The sequence below is a fragment of the Zingiber officinale genome, chromosome 6B, assembly GCF_018446385.1.
Source record: "Zingiber officinale cultivar Zhangliang chromosome 6B, Zo_v1.1, whole genome shotgun sequence".
Taxonomy (NCBI): domain Eukaryota; kingdom Viridiplantae; phylum Streptophyta; class Magnoliopsida; order Zingiberales; family Zingiberaceae; genus Zingiber; species Zingiber officinale.
In genome coordinates this window covers 13864228-13885232 of record NC_055996.1, presented here as the reverse complement: position 1 = coordinate 13885232, position 21005 = coordinate 13864228, and the positions used below count along the sequence as shown (strand labels likewise).

The 21005-nt window shown below is 33.5% G+C and overlaps 1 protein-coding gene and 1 pseudogene across 1 annotated transcript; both read left to right on the top strand.

The window, feature by feature from the left end:
* The first annotated feature begins 1277 nt into the window (after positions 1-1277).
* Positions 1278-2337, top strand: LOC121989954 (transcription factor MYB15-like). The gene is made up of 3 exons (XM_042544252.1): positions 1278-1484; positions 1559-1688; positions 1760-2337. Exons 1-3 carry the CDS (start codon positions 1352-1354, stop codon positions 2238-2240), a joined length of 744 nt encoding a protein of 247 aa, XP_042400186.1. The 5' UTR covers positions 1278-1351; the 3' UTR covers positions 2241-2337.
* A 9331-nt stretch (positions 2338-11668) lies between these two features.
* Positions 11669-11812, top strand: LOC121993523 (annotated as a pseudogene).
* Positions 11813-21005: the final 9193 nt, after the last annotated feature.

The following is a 21005-nucleotide window of genomic DNA, read 5'->3' as shown; positions in this document are numbered from 1 at the left end:
AGGTGTAGTTGATTAGAAGATATTTTATTATTTTATTAAGAATATAAAATTTTTACTAATTAATTTTAGTGAAATTAAAAATTAAATTATTTAAAAAAGATAAATTTAAGATTTATTAGTAATTTTTTAATTATTTTTTATATTAAAAAATATGTACAGTTATAGTTCTTTTTAGTCTCATAACTTAAGATTGGTAATACCGTGAGCGAAAAAATTTCTATAAATACTTTGAATCAACGATATTAAAAAATATATCTTTTTCGTCTTTTTGGATAAGATTCAATATAGTATCTATTTTTATCAGTTTAATATTTGATATAAAAAAAATAAATTAAATTTTTAAGAGGGAAAAATTGTTACGATAATTTATTGTTGGGTTCTCAAATATCATTTTTGTGCTAAACTATTATATGAATCTAAGGCATCTTTACTCAGACCAATTTATGAATCTGAGGAACTAATTTATGTATGCACATGTATTTTATTACATATGTAATGCGTGTGTACAATTGACTTAAGGGGGTGTAGGAAGTGAGCGTGTACCGTTTACTATAATATAATATTTATAACTATCCCTATGATTTATGTAAGGAGAGATGGGTGAAAGTATCATCTTTTATTACAATATATTGTTAAGGATTTAAGATTTACTTCCTTTCATGTAATACTGTAAAAGATATTTTACTATAATATAATATTTAGGATTTAAAATTTAAAATTATTTTTAATAATATTGTAACAACTACGGCTGTCTATTCTAATATTGCAGTAGTCTTATTATAACAAAAATAATAATTCTAATTAATTTTATTAATTATCTTTGGGGTTAATCAGTTTAGTTCGATGAATTTTTTTTATGAATAATTAAGATAAATCAAGAAGTACATACATAACCTAGAAATCTAATATTTTTTTTATTACACTCTTCTATTTGAAAAAAAAAATTCTATAAATATAATGTAGTTGGAGTTTGAACCTAGAATATTTAGAGGATAACTTGAGAACTACAGTAGTCTTATTATAAAACCTCAGACAAACTGTTAATTTTAATTAAAATAAAATAATTATGAATAGATAGTACACTTGTAACAATTACAATAATACTGAAATAAAAAATATTTTTAGTATAAACATGTGATGGAATGCTGTTTTTAACTTTTTGTTACGGCAGCAGAGCAAAGCAGACAATTCCAAGCCCTCTCTTCCCCTTTGCCAGGAAACTTCCAAGTTCCAAGACAGCATCTCTATATATTTGAACGAAGGGCGAATTGCAGCGCACAGAGAACAAGGAAGGAAAGAAAGGAAAATCAAACCAATTAGTTGAGTTGCAGAAGAAGATCGATCGAGGAGAATGGTGAGAGCTCCCTGCTGCGAGAAGACAGGCCTGAACAGGGGGCCGTGGACGCCGGAAGAGGACCAGATCTTAGTGAACCACATCCACGGATTCGGCCACGGCAACTGGCGCGCCCTCCCCAAACAAGCCGGTGAGTGCCTCGATCGACTACATGTAGAGAATCAATCTCAGTCTTTGAACTCTGCTTTTTGGCTCCTCGAGCAGGGCTGTTGAGGTGCGGGAAGAGCTGCAGGCTCCGGTGGATGAACTACCTGCGGCCGGACATCAAGCGAGGCAACTTCACGGAGGAAGAAGAGGAAGCCATCGTCCAGCTGCACCAGAAGCTCGGCAACAGGTACCACTGCACGCACGCTTGATGATCTGCTCAGTAGCTAGCTAATCGCTTGGGTATATGTACATGCGCAGGTGGTCCGCCATTGCTGCGAGCTTGCCAGGGAGGACAGATAACGAGATCAAGAATGTGTGGCACACGCATTTGAAGAGGCGTCTCGTCGACCCGACCATGGAGTCAGGGAAACAGAAGAAGAAGAAGAAGAAGAGCGAGAGCTCCAACGCTTGCACTGTAGATTTCCTTGAAGAGTCAGAGATGGAGAGGTTTTGGTTGGACGCATTGTCCATGAATGCTATCTCAACCGAAACCCCTACAGATCAATCAAACAGTGACTTCTCTTCCACAACCACGGTTGCAGAGATCAGCATCGATCCTACTGATCATGGGCAACCGGAGGACGAACTACATGTAGCAGCAGAGATCGAGAGATTTTGGTTGGACCCCTCGTCCATTGATTTTGCAAGTCCAAGTACTCACTACTACAACCTATTTAACAGTGACGATGACATGGATTTTTGGCAAGACGTCTCAGTACAATTCCAAGAAATATTTTGAAGGCAGAGCATAAAGATCTTGTTCAAGATGTGTAAACCTGGCTTGTTACTTTTGTTTTTGGTTGAGTCGATCTAATTTAGTGAGTGACCTAATTAATTAGCAGTTGCAATAAAATAAAATAAAAGTCAGATTTAACTTGCACCGTTGCACGCACTGATCAGTGTTCTATTTGACCACTTCAAGCCGTTAGTCAAACTTGCACAGTCTCTGACTAATCAAAATTTACTTCAATCTCTTGTTCAAACAAGAAACAACAACTTACAGTGCGCCGCAATAATAATAAAAACAAAAAAAAGTTTTTGTGGGTTGTTACCGCCTTACCGGATGATGTTAGGCGAGGACGAGGTTATAAGAAAAAAAAATTAATTTAACAGGTTGGATAATATCGAGGTAGTTCAGGAGTTCAATATTTTTAATTATATGTCTTATTTAAAAAAAAATTATTTAAAAAAAAAATTATAAATTTATTATAATTAAGATTTAAATCGTGAATATATGAATAACAATCTAGATGTCCTGTCAAGATCATAAGGATAAGGGTGGATAAGGATTCAATTCTTGAGATGAGGTTGGATGTTCTAGCTTAGTGGGAATGTTCTCGGTATTACAATTGGATATATGTTCCCAAATAGCACAAGGGTAAAATAGAGATGTTCTCGAAGAGTGTACGAACAGAGCAAGATGTTCCCGATCGGGATGTATGAGAAAAATGAGAATGTTTCTCAATGTCCCCATAAATAGAACGTATATGTTTATTTTTGATCCTGTCCAAAAGTCGAGGAGGTGGATCTTAGGGATGTAGTATTTTTGTTGATCTCCGATGGACTTCGCTCCTACTTGTAATACAAGCAGCGTCAATGTTGAGCCAGGGAAGGAGTCCCCGACGATGACCTTCCGATGCTTAAGTCAGTTTCCGGCAAAGCAAGAAGTAAAGAACTGTAGCACAACAGTAGAAATCGCGAGAAAAGCATACCTCCGTCGATGCCTGGACCCCCCTTTATATAGGGCTCCTATATAGTGTGTGTGCACACTTTTTAAAATGGGCATGCAATCCCAAACTTTTCTTGAAGAGACATGTCAGTAAAGTGTCCCTAACACAGTACCTTAACAAGGCGAGCATATCTCTGAAGTGACAGTGGAAGCTTCTGTCGTACGATCCTCTGTCTGACCATGTCATCCGTCGGTGGCACTAACTCCCAAAATGACTTCGAAAGATATCCTGCTTTGTTTGTTGCCTAGCTGAACGGAAGGGACGTTCGGCTGAAAGTTCCCTGTCCATGTGTCATCCATTGCTGGGCCGAGCGGGATGACCGCTCGATCGAAAGCCCACTGTCGCGCCGAGCGGTAGAGCCGCTCGGCTAATTGGCCTTGATCCATGTCGTTCATCGTTGCGCTCAGCGAAAGAGCCGCTCGGTTTGGATTCTACGCGTCCCTTGAGCGTCGATTTGATTACTTCATGTCGGAGATGGTGGGTCGGTATTTAACCCCCGGTCGGGCTATGTCCCACCCAACCGGCCAAGACCCTCTGTCCGTCGACCGTCTTGACTCTGATCTTCGTTGACCTCCACCGTGGTAGTGGGGCGGGACCCCTCCTTATCACCGCATCAACCTTTATATTCAATAATTTTACCGTAACTGATAATTTAGAATGATAAGAAGGAATGCTTTCTCACAATTCTTTTTTATTAGCCTTTAAGCTATTATACATTTTTAAAATTTCGGGCGTAAGTGTTTCCTCTATATTTGATTGATCATATGTATTTATTGCGTCGTAAACAATTAATTGCATTATATTCACATACATTGATGATTCCTTTGGATTAATTAGGTAGGATGATGATGTAATAGAAGGTCTAATTTGGTCAAATACATACGACTATCCATGACGATACTAGTTGTAATAATTTGGAACAAACTTATACCTACATATATGGGTTTTCACTGTATCCACATCATGAAAAGCTATGTTTCTATATCTGTGTTGATTACATAAGCACTTTAACTTGACACCATTTAAACATTCTGGATGAGACTTAGCGAAATTCATAAACTATTCAACCGCAAAAAAAAAATTCTTGACTGATATATCCATTATCTACCCTATTATACATTCAAGTCTTGTTCATATGCATTATTCATAATGGGAATAAATTTCTAACATAGTCAATCATGTCAAACTAAGCAAGATTAAATCGTAATAATTTAAGTCTCATGAAACTATACAAGTTATTTCTTAAGTTATCGAACTATGCAAATATGATATCATCCGGTGCGGGCGGCACCTGATTAGTGTCGATCGTGGCCGAGCAGTGCCGGATGTGGCCTTGCTCTACCAGCCACAGCGGAGAAGTGTCGACCGTGGTTGAGCAGTGCCAACCGCAGCCGAGCAGTGCCAACCACAACTAGCACTAGTTGAGCAGTGCCGACCTTGACCAGCATTAGCCGAGCATTGCTAGCAGCAGCCAACACTGCTGCGCAGTGCTTGCCGCAGCCTGCACTGGCCACGCAGTGTTGGCCACAGTAGGCACTGTCAAAGGAGGAGAAGCAAAGGAGAAGAGGAGTACTTGAACGTCGGAGGCGGAGGAGGAGAAGCCGGAGGAGGGAGGAGAGATCGCCGGAGCACTCGATTCACCAGAGCACTAGATTTGCCAAAAATCACCGTATCACATAAAGCGAAGAGTTCGCATAAAGATCTAATATTCCAAATTTAATGGCGGAAAATAAACTAATCTGTCGCTAATAGCAACAACTAATCTGTCACTAATCCATCGTAAAATGACATTTTCTGTCGGCTAAAATACTCGCTAATCCTTCGTCAAAAATAGGGGTTAGTGGTCCCGAGGCTTAATGTAAAGGATTTAGTGATGGAATTCGACATTCCGTCGCTAATTAACGACAAAAATTAACATTCTGTCATTATATAGCGATGGAATGTTAATGTCCATCGCTAATCTTGTCACTCTTTGTTATTTTTTTTAGTGGTATTTTATTCGTATATCCATGCATTCTTCTACCATTATGCAACCCAATTAACTTAGGACATCTGTAATGCAAAGTTTGTGAGAGTTTTATAGAATAAAAAAGGTTGAATAAAAAAATTTAAATTATTGTAAGGTCGAGGTTTATAGTTTAAGAGTAATAATATAAACTCAAACCTACACTTTTATCTTAAATTTGATGTAACATTCATGCAACTATATATATTATAAATTGAAAAAAAAAATCAATTAAAATTCTAACCATTAATATTTAAATAAAATTTTACAATATTAATATGATATATTTAAAGTATAAAAAAAACTCATTTAAAATTCTAACTATTACAGTTGCCATTAGTTTGCAGTAGTCATGTGCTAATAACTTTCCTAATTATTGCCATTAAACATTTTACTAATGGAAATTAATGCTACGCTTTGTTGACTTATGCTCGACTTCAACGTAACTCATACATTTTCCTTTTCTCCAACTACCTTTGAACGTGTACATGCATATCCAGCTTAAAAGCTCTCAACTTTTTGTAAATATAATTTAGTTAGATTGTCTTTTTTGTTGATCTTTCTGACATATATGAATATTTTAATTCATTTTGAATCTTAATTAATGCATTCTCTTGTCTTTTTTTTATATATCAGATATTAAATATTTTATGACCCGGTGTAGACACTTATGTTCCACCGATCAGTAGTTTAATCATCGCATAGGTATCCTACTTAAGATTAATCTGATTGTTTAAAAAATATACCCGGTCTTTTATCATCCACCAAACCCTAATCATCGCATAGGGTCCGTCTAATCCCTTTTCTTTTTTATTTCTTTTAATTTTTTTTATTTGAAATTAGATAAATGATCGATCCTACGAAAATTTCTCATCAATAAAAAAAAATCAAATAGTACTCATAATAAATTTTTTTATCAATTTAGCATGGCCAACTATCTATGAAAAATAATAATCTATTAATTCATTAAAACCGAATGTCAATACTTAAATGTCCATAAAACTAAAAATAAGCATTTCACCGTTGCCCAGACATTAATATGGTCTCAATGTATCGTGTTTTGCATGTGATATAAGTATTTTATATTTTATACATTTATACTCTTATTAGACAAATATTTTATAGTTTGCATGTTCTATGTTATTTATAGATACTTTTACGAGACAAATGTATATTACATGCATATTTGCAATGGACATCTTCTTTTAATATTTCTTTTGGGTGTTCATGTTAATGTATTATATCTAATCTATCAGTTTTAAGTTGTTCATGTTAATGTGTTACTTATATACGCTTCATATTTGACCATTCAACTGTTATAAAAATTTTCAAAATGTTTCTAACTCTAATTTTTTTTTATTTTTCTAAAATCAGTTTATAAATTGAAAAGTTTAGATTTTCAAAACTTAAAATTTCTTAATGATAGTCACTATAATTTATCCCTTAGACTTTACTTTAATTTATTTTCAGTTATTTGCATTGATTATCTCATTTTAATGTGATTAAATGGGGAGAATTAGAGATTAAGTCTAGGAAAAAATACATTTTTTATTTTTTACTTGCAATTTTATAACTGTTATTTGTTTATGGTGTACCCTAACTTAATTTGGGGTCGCTCACATTAAAAAGATGGAGATTGTAAGTACCCCGTGATAGTTTTCATGTGATCAATCAAGTCAAGTTAGATCCTATTAAGTGTGCAGGAATTTATGAGCATAGGAGCTCAAGCAAAATTAAAGACGCAGCTAGCAAGAAGGACAATATGGGAGAGAGTTGACGGGGTCGGTGTGTCCGAGGGACGAGATGCTATAGAAGAGTACGCTGGTGGACGAGAAGAAGGCGCGCAACGTTTTCGAGGGACGAGAAGTCGGAGCGAAAGGTTGCTCAAGAAGGCCGGAAAATAGATTCGGGTGAGCCATATTCCAGATGGCCAGAATCACCCAAGTAAGCGGAATCGGACCAAAAAGTCAACAAGTAGGTTGACTTTGTCCAGGCGCCCGGACAGTCCAGGCGCGGGACAGTCCGGGCGCCCCCTGGGCGCCTCACCTAGTGGGGGTTGTGTCGACTCGGTCCGAGCGCTCGGAACCCTTCCGAGCGCTCGGAACTAGAAACTTTATTGAAACGAGACGTGGCGCGGTCCGTTGCGATGAGAATAAAATTCTATCCACGTCCAAACGCCTAGAACCCTTCCAGGTGCCCCGATCAAGACTATAAATACAGTCCTAATCCTAAAAACTAAAAATAACACTTGTAATTGATTTCATTTAAGTTTAACTTTGTAATTGTGAGCTTTGATTGTTGTAAGAGCCTTCTCCATTCGAAAGAGACTTTAATGAGTTTCAATTTGCTTGGATTAGAATCCGTTGATTGTAAATTAAGTAATTCCTTTTGATTCTACGTCTTTAGTTATTATTTTTTTTTTTAATGTAAGTGTCTATTTTAATAAAGCTATAGAATATTTTTGATTCAATAGATTTGACTTTTCTAAAAACTGAGGAACTTTTAAAAATTCTTCAATTACCTACTTTTAGACAAACATAACAAAGATTGACGAACTTTATTATCTTTAGAAAAATCTACTTTTCTACAAATATAACAAAACTTGACAACTTTAATATCTTTAGAGCAATCTTTTGTTGACTCACTCAGAGTCACTGTTGAAAATGATTTAAGTTAGGATTAAAATGTCTTCAAATATCATTTTCAATACTATCATATTTTTTCCACAAACCTTATCGTTAAATGACCATTTCAAACTTATTCAAATTCAAGCTATCATTTAACTCTAGGCTTGACTGCATAATCATGTCCGAGGTGAGGCCGATCGACCATTAATAACTTTTCTAATAGCTATTCAACATTTTACTAATGAAAATTAATGCCGTTCAATGTTGACTTATGTTTGATTATGTCAACAACTCATAAATATATCCTTTTCTAGTTCTCTCCAACCACCTTCCAACGTAAATATGCATTGAGCAAATAATACACAGCTTGAAAAATTCAATTTAGTCAATTTAGTCAGATTTGTGTTTTTTTTTATTTTTCTAACATACATTTAGGATCTTAATGTAGATACTTTATAGTAGGGATGAGTATTTAGTTAAAATTTAATAGAACTGAACCTAAATTTTTTCAAATAAATTGAACCAATCAAAATTTAAAAAATCAAATAAATCTGACAAATATTGGTTAATTCAATTTTTGACTGAACTAATCGAATTTATTTTAAAAAAATCAGTTTTTAAAATAAAATTTAATTTTTTTAATAAAATTTGATTAATTCGATCTATTTGTTTTAACCGAAAAAGAAATTTAAAAATCAAAATCAAATGAAATTAATCGATTTTTTGTAAAAAATAAATTTCCAAATAAATCAAAATTTTAAATTTTTTATTCAATTTGATCGATTTAATCAAATTTTTTCTCACCTTATTATCAGATCTCTTCATGTATTATTGGGGCGGTGTAATAATTAAGACATGGATTATTACCACATGAAATTTTAAAGTCAAAATTTAATATATTTAAGTATATCTTCTTCCATATTTTAATCATCTATACTAATAACTAATAATTATTTATGATGTATTTCTTCTATATTAATCTAAAGATAAATTATTTATGATGATTTATCAGAATTTATAATATTGTACTTAAATATATATATAATAAAATTATATTAATAGCATATAAAATTTTAATATCAATATGATATATTAAAAATTTTAAAATAAATATTATATCGATATTGATATTAAAAATTTTAATATAGTATAATATCGTATTGAATTTTTAATATATTATAAAATTAATATAATTCGGTATATTTTAGTAGGACATATGATATATCTAATTAAATTTTTTAGTATATTATAAAATTAATATGATTTGATAAATTTGAGTACCATCCAATTCAGTCTTTGACCGAATGTCTTATTAGACAAGTTTTTGGAATGACATGGTCTCAGTACTTACCAACTGTATCATTAATATGAGCAACGATTATGATTTGACAAGCCAAAGTCATTTAATCACAAACTCAACCAAGGAAATTTCAACCACTTCCTTCCTTTTATATATATATATATATATAAAATTTAATTTTAAAAAAATTCTCGAATCGTCTCAAAAATTTTTGAAGAAAAAACAAGATGTTTCTTTTGTCCCTTACAGACGAGCGGAAAATAAGAAAATGATTGATGTATTCAAGATAATTACGTATTTACAAAATACCGTCTCAATTCATCCTATTTCATTCTTGAACAAAAATCTATTTTTTGATTTATTTCATCTATTCCATGACCGGAACAAAAGGGGATACACGTTACACCATGATTTTGAATCAGAAGAGAGATTTCAAGAAATGACAGATCTATTCACTCTATCAATAATCGAGCCGGATCTGATCTGGTGTATCATAGGAGATTTGCCTTTTCTATTGATCCCTAATAGATTGATTCCAAAATAACATATCCAAATATATATATATATATAAAATTTAATTTTAAAAAAATTCTTTCAACCGATGCTATTGATGCTATTACAACATGCATAGTCAACAAAAATTTATAAATAATTACAACATTTAAATAACAATCTATGAACAAATTTAAAAATATCAATTACATACATTATCATATTTAGTATAGTCATTTGTAATATTTTTAATTCGATAAATAAATAATCTAACTCGACATCTGATGAGTTGTCATGAGTTAGAGTAGATTTTAGATTAACATAACATTTTCTCAATTCATTATCATCTAAAGTTCTTAACTTTTTTGAATTAAATAAAAAATCAAATATATTTTCAAAGGTTTTCATTTGCTCAAATCTATATTTTAAAGAATCAATCATTATATCCACAACAATAATAAAATAATTAATTCCAAAAGACTCTTTTAGTGATAATGAAACTTTATCGTCTTCTCTTTCATTATATTGTTTTCCCCTGAAAATAGGGCGCTTTGTTGTAAATGTTGGTTCTATATTCATATCTGATGCACGACTCTTAGCAATAGTCAAACTTGCAGCAAAATCATCATTCCTATAATTTTCAAAAAAATGATATTACACCTTCCAATTGATTCATGGCAGAGTCAATGCACATAGATTTCGATTATAACTTCTTACTCACCATGTTTGTAGCAAATAAGATATCATATCAAATGACCATACCAAGTAAAAATTCAAAATTTTCAATTGAATTAGCTAAACTTCCAACTTCACTCATGGACTTTGCATCATCACAAATATTATATAATTCTAGTAAAACTATTCTCACTTCCACAAATTGAAATCTAATAGCTTAAACACTTTTAATACGATTTTCCCAGTGAGTATTCGACAAAGATTTCACAGTTAATCTCTTCACATTATTAAATAAAATTTTCTATCTCTTAGGAGAGTTTAAAAATAATGTATAAATGTATTGCACTACTCCAAAAAATAGAAACAACTTTAACACAAGAATGTGTCATATCACTAAAAGTTAGATTAAGACTATGACAAGCACATGACATATACAACGCTCTTGGATTTATTTCAAGCAACCTCTTTTAAACTCCTTGGTGTTTTCCTTTCATATTGGAACCATTATCATAACCTTACCTCTAATATTTTCAATACTAAGATCAAGCTAAGTGATTTTAACACATTTTGTAATTCGTTAAAAAGTCTTAAACCAGATATATCATTTACTTTTAGAAACTCTAAAAAATACTCCTCTATTTTCACTTTATTACATGTCATTAACACATCGTATTATAAAAGTCAATTGTTTTTTATGACTTATATATGGGGTATAATCAAGAATTACTGGAAAATATTTACTTCTTTAATTTTATTAATGATAACACTTTTAACATTTTTATCCATTATGAATTTTATGACAAGGTAATGATAATGAATTTCATGATTTTGAATATGGTCTAATATGATCTTGCATCACATAATCAAATTTAGCAATCATTTCAATCAACCCAAATTTTTTTTATTATTATCTTACAACTTTATTAAGAATTTGCCCTATTTATTAACTAATTTTGGCGAAGTCCAAAATGAAATTACATTAATATCTTTTTTTCATTTCACACTGAAAAAAATTTCAAAGTTTTTTAATAATTTCCACAAATGTATCAATCATGGATCTAGAATTCAAGACTCAGCTGCGGTATATTATTAGAATTTTTTTCATTAATCAAGTAGTGATATAGAGCTCGAGACTTAGATACGACATATTATTAAAAAAAATTCTCATTAATCAATCAGGGATCTAGAGTTCGAGACTCAGTTGCGGCATATTATTGAGAATTTTTCTCATTAATCAATTAGAAATCTAGAGTTCTCTTTAGTCCCATATCTTAGAATTAGCAATACTGCGAGCAGAGAATCTTCTATAAATATCTTGGGCTGGCGATGTTAGAAAGCATACTTTTAACGACTTTTTGGCTAAAATCAAGTATAATATTAAATTAATTTTTCATAAGGGAGAGTCTATTACAATAGCTTGGTGTTGGTATTTTCGAGAGTCACCTTAGCATTGCACTATTACATGGGTCTGACACACCCTTATCCAATTTATGGGCGGTCTTTTTGGCTAAGATTAAGGGTATTATTTATTCATATCAGTTTAATATCTGATATAAAGAATTTAATTAATTTTGTATGAAGGAGAGTCCATTACCCGGGAGAGTCCATTACCCGTACGCATTCATATATTATATTACACACGCAACTAGGAGCGGAGCCACGTACACTCAACTAGGGGCGAAGCCACGTGTAACTTTGGTGGGGCAGTTGCACCACCTTAATTTTTTGTAAGTACCTCTAGAGGCATATAAAATTATAAAAATATTAGAGTCTTGTCCCGCTAAAAAAAGTAAAAGTAGGGGCAATACTCAAAATTAAAACTATTTTCTATAAGTCAATTCTTCTTCCCTCATATGTCTCCTTGCATTACCCCCACCTGGTATAAGGGGCCTAGCTCATGCAATGCGTATGCACAATCGCTAGTCTTGATAAAGTTTTTCATTAGATCCTCGAAAAGCCAAACAATGTTTAGAAAGACATTTTATAGTTTCTAATATTCTTGTTATAACTTGTCTCCAAAGCTCTTTTTCTTTGAAAATTTCTCGTTGTAGGTCTTTATCAATTGTTTGGTTTTTATCTAATTGCATTTTTAATTCATTCCAAGTGTTCATGTTAGTTATATGTTCAATAGTATTTTCATGTTCTTTAAGTTGTTCACTAAGATGTTTCCAATCTCTAAATCCATCCTTTGCTAATGAACTTATATTGTTTTCAGATTTAAACAAATTACAACAAAAGTAATAAACTTTATCTACATATTTACTATAAACCAACCACTTTTGGTCTCTTATTTCTCCATTACTTAAATGTATAGAATAATGAGCACAAGAAAAATGCCTAGAAGTATTGCCCAAAGGATATACAATATTAATTTCTCTTATAGACCCTATTTCAACTAAAATATCACACGCACTGTTATCAAGATTATCCCAATTTCTCAGATCATATATATCAAGTGAAGGAATAAATTGTTCACCAATGCTAATATTCTCATTATCTACCCTATTAAAAATATTTTATGCTCACTCAAGTTTTCTCTTTCCTCATTAACATCGTGAATTTCATTACACTCATCTACATCATCTACATTCACAGTTAAATTTTTTGCATTTTTATGAGAACTTTTAACAAATAATTTATTAATAGCATCTCTTTGTGATTTAGTCAATTGTTCTAGTTTTATTTTTCCCTTTTTTCCTTTTTCTCACATCTAGAAAGATGTTTTTAGGCAACATATTATAATGTAAAAAACCACAACAATTACAAAAAAAATAGATATTCAAATTATTTCACTAGTAAAGGAATAATAGCACCTAGAATATGATCATTTTCAATATTAATGAAAACATCCTAGGTTCATTAAGCACCTCAACATGTGTTAAAAGAAAATTAAATTATTGTCAAATTAAAACTAATTAGTAAAGTTATGACATTTAAAGAAACAACAATACTAATTAATAGGTTATAAGTATAGCACTCAACTTTTCAAAATCATTGGCCATAGCCCAAAGCATTCAACTTTCTAGAATCGAAGTCCCCAAATATATATAGATATACAAAACTGACCCAACAGTTGACTGAGCAAACTTCATAATTATGAATCTTGTTTTAAAAAAATAAATAAATAAAATTGCTAAATATGAAATATGAACGAAGAACCGAACCTTACCAAAATTTGTAGACTGGTGGAATATGAGTTTGGAAGAAGTAGCTGTAGGATTGTTGCGCTAGAGGGGAGGGTGAATAACGCTTGTGGTTTTCATGTTTTTCGAAAAACTTTCGTATAAAAAATAATCGCAGTGGAATAAAGAAAGAGATGAAAAGAGACAATGCTAACAAGGCCAAGATTTACTTGGTTCGGAGCCTATGACGACTCCTGCTCTAAGGCCCACACTCATTGAGTCCTTTCGATGGGAAATCACTATCAGTTTGAAGTAATACAAGTAGAGATTTACAACTTTTGAAGAACTGAAATAAATTAAATGTACCGACAATCTGTAGATTTAAAGAACTAAGCTTTTGGTTGTTGGAGTGGCGTTTGGGTGTCGTAGAAGCATTTTCTGAGTAGCGTGCATGAGTGGAAGATGATTGGAATGTTGTGTTTGAGGTACTAGTCGAACCCTCCTTTTATAACCCATTCTAAGCGCCTAGTGTTGGTTGCTACACCTGGATTCTATTTTGTTCCCCTATACAAAAATTTTGTACAAGCACAAAACTTTTCCTAACTACCCATGTGCTCTACTGAAGTTAAACTTGGATTGCAAACGATGCTTAATATTATTAATTCAAGTTGCTCTTCAGAAGTTAAACTTAGATTGGAAACGAAACTTAATATTTTTACTCCAAGTTCAACCAATGTGTTCTTCAGAAGTTAAACCATATTACAGAAGATGATTAAACATTTATTTTAAAGATTGGCTTCCAGGTTAAACATGGCAAGACACTAGGCCTTCTTGGGTATGAGATCATCCACCACTTCCTATACAAAGCCTTTCAAAGAAATTCAATGTTCAAACTTCTTACAGTAACCCTCGATTTAACTAAAGAGATCTCAATAGAAGCACAAGATCGAAACACAAAATCGATAACACAAAACTGATAGCCTAAAATCGATAGCCTCTTGTGTTGGTATTTCAGGATCCATTCAAAGAATATGAACTAATTATGAAGCGGAAACTAATAATTAATTATACATTTCTTTGAAGATTTAATAACCTCTTGATCTTCTATTGTATTCCTCTCCTCCTCTTGGACATCGTGTGGGTGACGATCTACCAAAATAAAATCCACCCAAACTTTCTTCTTCCTTCCAAGCTTTCGACCACCAAAGGGATATCACAACTAGAGAACCTCCTTTCTTTTCTTCTTCACCTCCAAGTATCCGACCACCAATGGAACTCCAAGCTTGATGCCGCCGGTCACAAAGAAGAAGAAGAGAAAAAGAAGAAGAAGAAGATGAAGGGCCGACCACCAAGGAAAGGAAGAGGAAATAGAAGATGTGTTAAACCATAAGACACCACCTCCTCTTCTTTTATAATCCTTGGTGAATGCAAAAAAGGAAAATTTTAAAACAAAATTAAAACTTCCTTTTAATCCTCTATCATGGTTGGTCACACCCTTTTTATCAAACAAGAAAAGATTTTAAACAAAAATTAAAATCTCTCTTTTAAAATCCCTTTTGTTGATAGCTATAAAAGGAATATTTTATAAAATTAAAATCTCTCTTTTAAATACTTTTTTGGATGTCTATAAAAGGAAATATTTTAATAATTAAAATATCTCTTTTAAATCTCTTTTATGGATCTCTATAAAAGGAAATATTTTAACAAGATAAAAACTCCTTTTATTTCCTTTTGTGATCGATCTAAAAAAGGAAAGTTTTATAATTAAAATCATTCTTTTAAATCCTTTTTATGGATCTCTATAAAGGAAAGATTTAACAAAAATAAAACTTCCTTTTCTAATTTATGTGTGGCTGGCCCCTTGCTTGGGCACCAAGCAAGGCTTGGTCGACCCTAGCTTGGGCTCTAAGCTTGGCTTGGTCGGCCCCTTGCTTGGACACCAAGCAAGGCATGGCCGGCCCTAGCTTAGGCTAAGAAGATGGGCTTTGGGTGGATATAAGACTTTATATAGGAGGCTATAATAGGGACCTAGAGGAGGAATTGACTTTAGTCTCCCGATGAGCTTGAGCTTCCCGTGTTCGCCCCGAACACCCAACTCAAGTTCATCAATAATAACTCATACCACTAAAGAATTATTATTGAACTATCGCACCAATCCCAAGTTATATTATGGGCTCCTTCTTATCATGAATGCATTAGTCTCCCTGTATTTAAGATATCGAATGCCCATTAATTAAATGAGTTACTGACACTCACTTAATTAACATCTAGCTCCAAGAGTAGTACCACTCAACTTTATTGTTATGCCAGACTAAGTCCACTTGCAGGGTTTACATGACAATCCTTATGAGCTCCTCAAGGGGACATCATCAACTTAGATAATTAGGATATAGCTTTCTTCTATAATCAACAACACACTATATAAATAATATTATTTCTCAACTTATCGGGCCTATTGATTTAATGAACTAAATCTCACTCATTGATAAATTAAAGAAATAAATACTAAATATATATGTTTGTCATTCAATCGGGATTAAGAGTACACACTTCTATAATAACAGAGGTCCTGTTCGTTTATGCAATCAGTATAAAAAGAACAACCTCAAATGACCCTGCTCAATACACTCAGAGTGTACTAGTGTAATTTTATAATCAAGATAAACTAATACTAAATCACACTACGACTATCCCAATGGTTTGTCCCTATCCATTTTGGTCGTGAGCCACTATTTATAATTTATAAGAAATTGATAACATGATCTTCTGTGTGACACCACACACCATGTTATCTACATATAAATTAAATGGACAACTACATTTAACATAAATGAAGATATTTGACCAACGTGATTTTTATTTCAAAATAAATATTTATACAAAAAGCTAAGCTTTTAGTATACATTCTAACACCTATAACCTCCCCGAGTGCCCCCATAGGGTTGACGTGGTGCGTTCTCGTCGAAACTTGATCTGACAGAAGTTATCCATCTCCGGGCGCTCAGACCACCCTCGGGCACCTTGACTGTGATGTAGGTCTACCAGTCATCGCGCTCTAGCTCACCATGCCAATCAACTTTTGGTCGTTTAGGCGCTTGGAGCAACTCTGGGCCTTCGAATCGCCAAGGTGCCTGGCTAGGCACCCGCCCGGGGGCGCCTCTTCGCCAAAACCTTCCCAAGCACTTGAAGTAACTCCGGGCGCCCGGACTAGCATTTTGATGAAGTGCCCTTTTGTACAATAAAGTTAGTCTAGATGATAAATAATATATAAAGTATGATTTTGACAGTCTTCGGACTGTCCGGTCCTGACTTTAAATTTTGCTGAAACTCTAAGTCGGACCGATGCCTACTGTTCCCTCTTCGGAGAATGTATCCTCACCTACTCCTCTCAAGAGATATTACCTTTTGCCAAACCGATCCTCTAGACTGTATGGACTTTTGCTTAGTGATAACCATGATTTTGCTACATTATTTTAATTCATAATGCACATTTTTAATATTTTTTTTATAGCTTAATTTCACATTTACATCATATTTCATAATTGCATTTGAATTTGGACTTAATTGCAAATTGGCTTATAATTATGGTATTTGATACTAATATTTGATTCTTATTTTGTAGGCATCAAAAGGGTCATGGACCCGATCAAATCAGATCACATTTGGGCTCAAATCGAGGGCTAAACGAAGCGATCAAGCTCTAGAATAGTCGTAGCCGTTCATTGAAGATCTGAGAGATCTGGGCCATCCGTCAAGGATCTGATCCATCCGACCTAATGAGGAATAGATCTGAGCCATTGATGAAGATCCAGCGACTTTGATCCAGATCTGAGTTTATCCAGTCGTTGATTGAGCCCAGAAGCATGTGGATCATCCGATCAAGTTTGAGGAGGATTTAAAAGGAACGAGAAGCTACAGTGTCGCTCAGACTCGGCTCGCGATTTCTTCACTGTTCCTGCTTCTTCTCCTCCGCGACGCCGAGCTTCCCATTCCTCATTTCCAGATCCGGCGATCAACTTTCTTCAACGACAGCTATCCTAAGCTACTGGCGTTCATCTTCCAGCGATCAGAGAAGTGCTAGAGGGAGGTTTCTCGGCACGGCTTGATCCTGCTTCACCGCGCGTTCTTGATCCGGGGAGGTTTCCGATCAGCGAACTCCGTACCCAACTGAGCTCAGAGGGAGGTTTCTTTGAGTTTCAGATCTCATTCCGACTTCCATTCCATAGCACAACTTGGATGAATTGGCCATTTGATCCGGTTTGCACAATCACAGATTCATCCTCTGTTTTCTTCGGTTGGTGAGATTATCAGAAGACTGGGAGTTAGAGGGGAGGTTTCCGAAGACTATGAGCACCTACTAGTAATAGCTGGAGGTAGAGATTAGTTGTTGGGTGCTTGAGGGGAGGTTTCCGATAGCACATTTGTTTTTCAGCAGATTGGAGAGAATTGGTTTTGGGATGTGGAATGATTAGGGTTTAGGTTTCTTTGCTTTTGTCTTTGAATTGTCACAAAATTGCTCAGATCTGAAGATCTGATAGATATATTGCATTTTACTCTTGTTTGCATTTCTTACTTTAGTTCTTGTTTGAGTTTTTGTAATTCCAGTTTCAATTTCTGTTTGCAACCCCGACCTTGATGAACTTTTGCAATTGATTTCTTTTCGGTTTAGACTTTATAAAATTGTTTACAGTTAGTATGTAAGTTTTAAGTAATTTAGTTAGCAATTTAGTGATTAAGACAATCAATCTTTGAGGCTATGAACTTGTTTAGTGTTGGAAGCTTAATCTGATGTTTGGATTGTTTACTTCTATTCTTTGTTATTGAGAATGACTTTCTTGAGATTAATTGTTGATTGTGATTGAGTATAGAAGATTTGGTGATTAAGTTGAGTTTTAACTTTGAATGTGATGGTGATGGAATGTTAGGTTCAGTTTTTGAAATTGCAATAAGATTTTGAATGTAATGTGGTTAGATGAAAATGAACTTTCTTTGATGCTATTCTTGGCCTAGTTGAAATTAGATTTTGATGGGAACCAATTTTATACTCACACATTTATTAGTTACCCTTGGAAAGAAAAATACGAGTTGGGACTCGTTGCTACAACGCTTGTATTAATTTTAATGAGTTTCAATTTTAATTAATTTGATGTGCCACGTGACATGAAAATGGCTGACGCCAAATTTTGGCGCCGTTGCCGGGGAACATAACTAGCAATGTGTGTTTATTTTAGATTGATCATTGAGTGATTTTATTTGTTAGCATCTTGATTGATTTGATTGCTTATTTCTTTTTGTATTTTCATGTTGATTTGTTCTTGAATTTTTAAATGCTTTTACTGTTCGTATTTTCATGTGTTTGAAACTTTGTGCTCTTGAATATTCTAATCTTGATTTTTAGTGTTGTAGTGAAGAACAGGAGATTTCTTAAGCATGGATCCATATTTTCAGAATTTTGGAGGTGGAATGGAGAATTATCAGTGTTTTCAACCTGAGTATCAGTTTTACCCAAGCATGGATCAACAAAATAGGTATGAGTCATTTTTAAATGATTTTAATGCTAATTGGGTGGATAATTCATGTTTCAGGTATGAAAGTGCACAAGGACCATTTATTGAGCCATATTCTACCTACCAGAGTTCATATGGGTTCCAAGAAGTTTCAACAAATTTTATGCCACAATCTTTTCAACAAAATGAACTTCGAATGGATGAAACAACATGGAAACTCAAGGAGATCATGCAACAAATGAATGAACATCAAGAGCAGCAATTTTCAAGGATACAGAATATACAGAATCAGTTAGATCATATTGCATCATCCATTCATCAATTACAGACCCAAACCGTCAGTGAAGAGATGGATTGTGGAGATCTTGTCAGGCCTGACACTGCATCTACTTCTTCATTTGATTCTTTAAGTACTTTTTATTGTTGTGATGATGTAGTTGAAAATATTTTTGATTCTACTAATGATGTTGCTCTAGATGTTGTGAATAATGCAGGAAGTGAAAATTTAATTGTGGAAGAAGATTTAAGTGTAGGGGAGTGCTTACTGGAAGCATTACCTCAAGAACCACAAGAGATGAGGATGAAAGTGTAGGGACTTGTGCTATGGAGCCAAGCACCCAAGGATCACCACATGAAGATGTGCATTCACCAAAACTAGAGCTTGAGCCATATTTTGATGAAGAAGAGGTAACAATCACCACTCCAGGTACCGTTCAAAATGATAAGGTGAGTATTTTTTGTGATTCATCAGAAAATTCAATAGAGGTACCATTTGTTGATTTCATTAGTTGTGATTCATTCCTTGCTAAATTTTCTATCCACCATTCTCCTATTTTCTTTTTACCCCACATGTACATGGGAGGGATCTTCTTTTAATGATGTTGTAGGAGAACACAAGCTTCCGGAGTGGATGCTTGAACTGAACCGTCTCAGACCTCCAGAAAAAGCTTTGAAGGGAAAAAGGGTCAATAAAAATAAATTGATTGCAACTAAAAGTACTCCATTTCCGGTGTGGATTTTGTTGCTAAATCTTCTTCGACCATCGGAAGGAAAGGGGAGTTGGTTCCAATTTTGCTTGTTTTTGCATTTTAATTCATGCTTTGTGTTTAATAAATTCTTTATATATTTCTTTAGTTTCATACTTTACATTTTGCATTTATTTTGTTAGTATTTAGCATGTCTTTTTGAATAAAAATTCTCCATGAATTGTTTAGTAATATTTTTAAGATGGTAAAAGTTTCATAAATTTGATCATCAATTTTAGGTCATTTAACATGATTGGATGCTTTTCTTGCATGATATTGGTTAAAATGGTGGTGGATCCCAATTTGATCAATTGAGCTTTATTGCATATAAAAAAATATCTAGAGAGGACCACTTTAAGCCTAAACACTATTTTATTTTTGTGTGATATGCACTCACAACAACTAAACTCTAGAACTTGCTTAGTTTCTTTTCAAAATCATAATAGCATATGTATGCATGAAAATTGAGGATTTTGTCAATCTTGTTCCCCTTCATAATTCCCAATTTCTTTCCTCATGATTATACATTCTCATCTAGTATTCTAATTCTTGATCACTTTGCTTTGCCTTCATTTCATTGGAAGTTTTGGTTGAATTCTTGATGAGTTTGATTGCCAAGAGGAACATATTGCTTCTTATTGATATACTATCCATTTCTAAATCCATTGATGATTAAATATGGGACTGTTGAGAAAGGGATTGAAAAATACTATCTTTTTCATTAGTTTGAGTATTGGACCATATGGGTTATTCATCAAAATGCAAGGAATTTTTATGAGACGAGTGGAACAAGTGAAGATGGTGAAGAATCTGCTATGAACAGAATTGAACAGAACTTCATTTAGTGCAGAGACCATGAGCAATTTCTAGACATCAGTTATTCCTGAAATTGAAGTATCAACTTGGACTATGTGAGTTTATTTCTATGGAATTTATGCACAAAGACAACTTCTGAATCTGAGTTTCAAGTAAATGTTACTACCTTTCAATACTTTACAAACCTGCTGGACAGAATTTTGAA

What these genes read in the sequence shown, in the direction of transcription:
- LOC121989954 (XM_042544252.1), top strand. Translation starts at nt 1,352, where the DNA reads ATGGTGAGAGCTCCCTGCTGCGAGAAGACAGGCCTGAACAGGGGGCCG. An exon ending in CGCCCTCCCCAAACAAGCCG is followed by an intron (nt 1,485 to 1,558) that starts GTGAGTGCCTCG and finishes CTCCTCGAGCAG; the next exon opens with GGCTGTTGAGGTGCGGGAAG. An exon ending in CACCAGAAGCTCGGCAACAG is followed by an intron (nt 1,689 to 1,759) that starts GTACCACTGCAC and finishes GTACATGCGCAG; the next exon opens with GTGGTCCGCCATTGCTGCGA.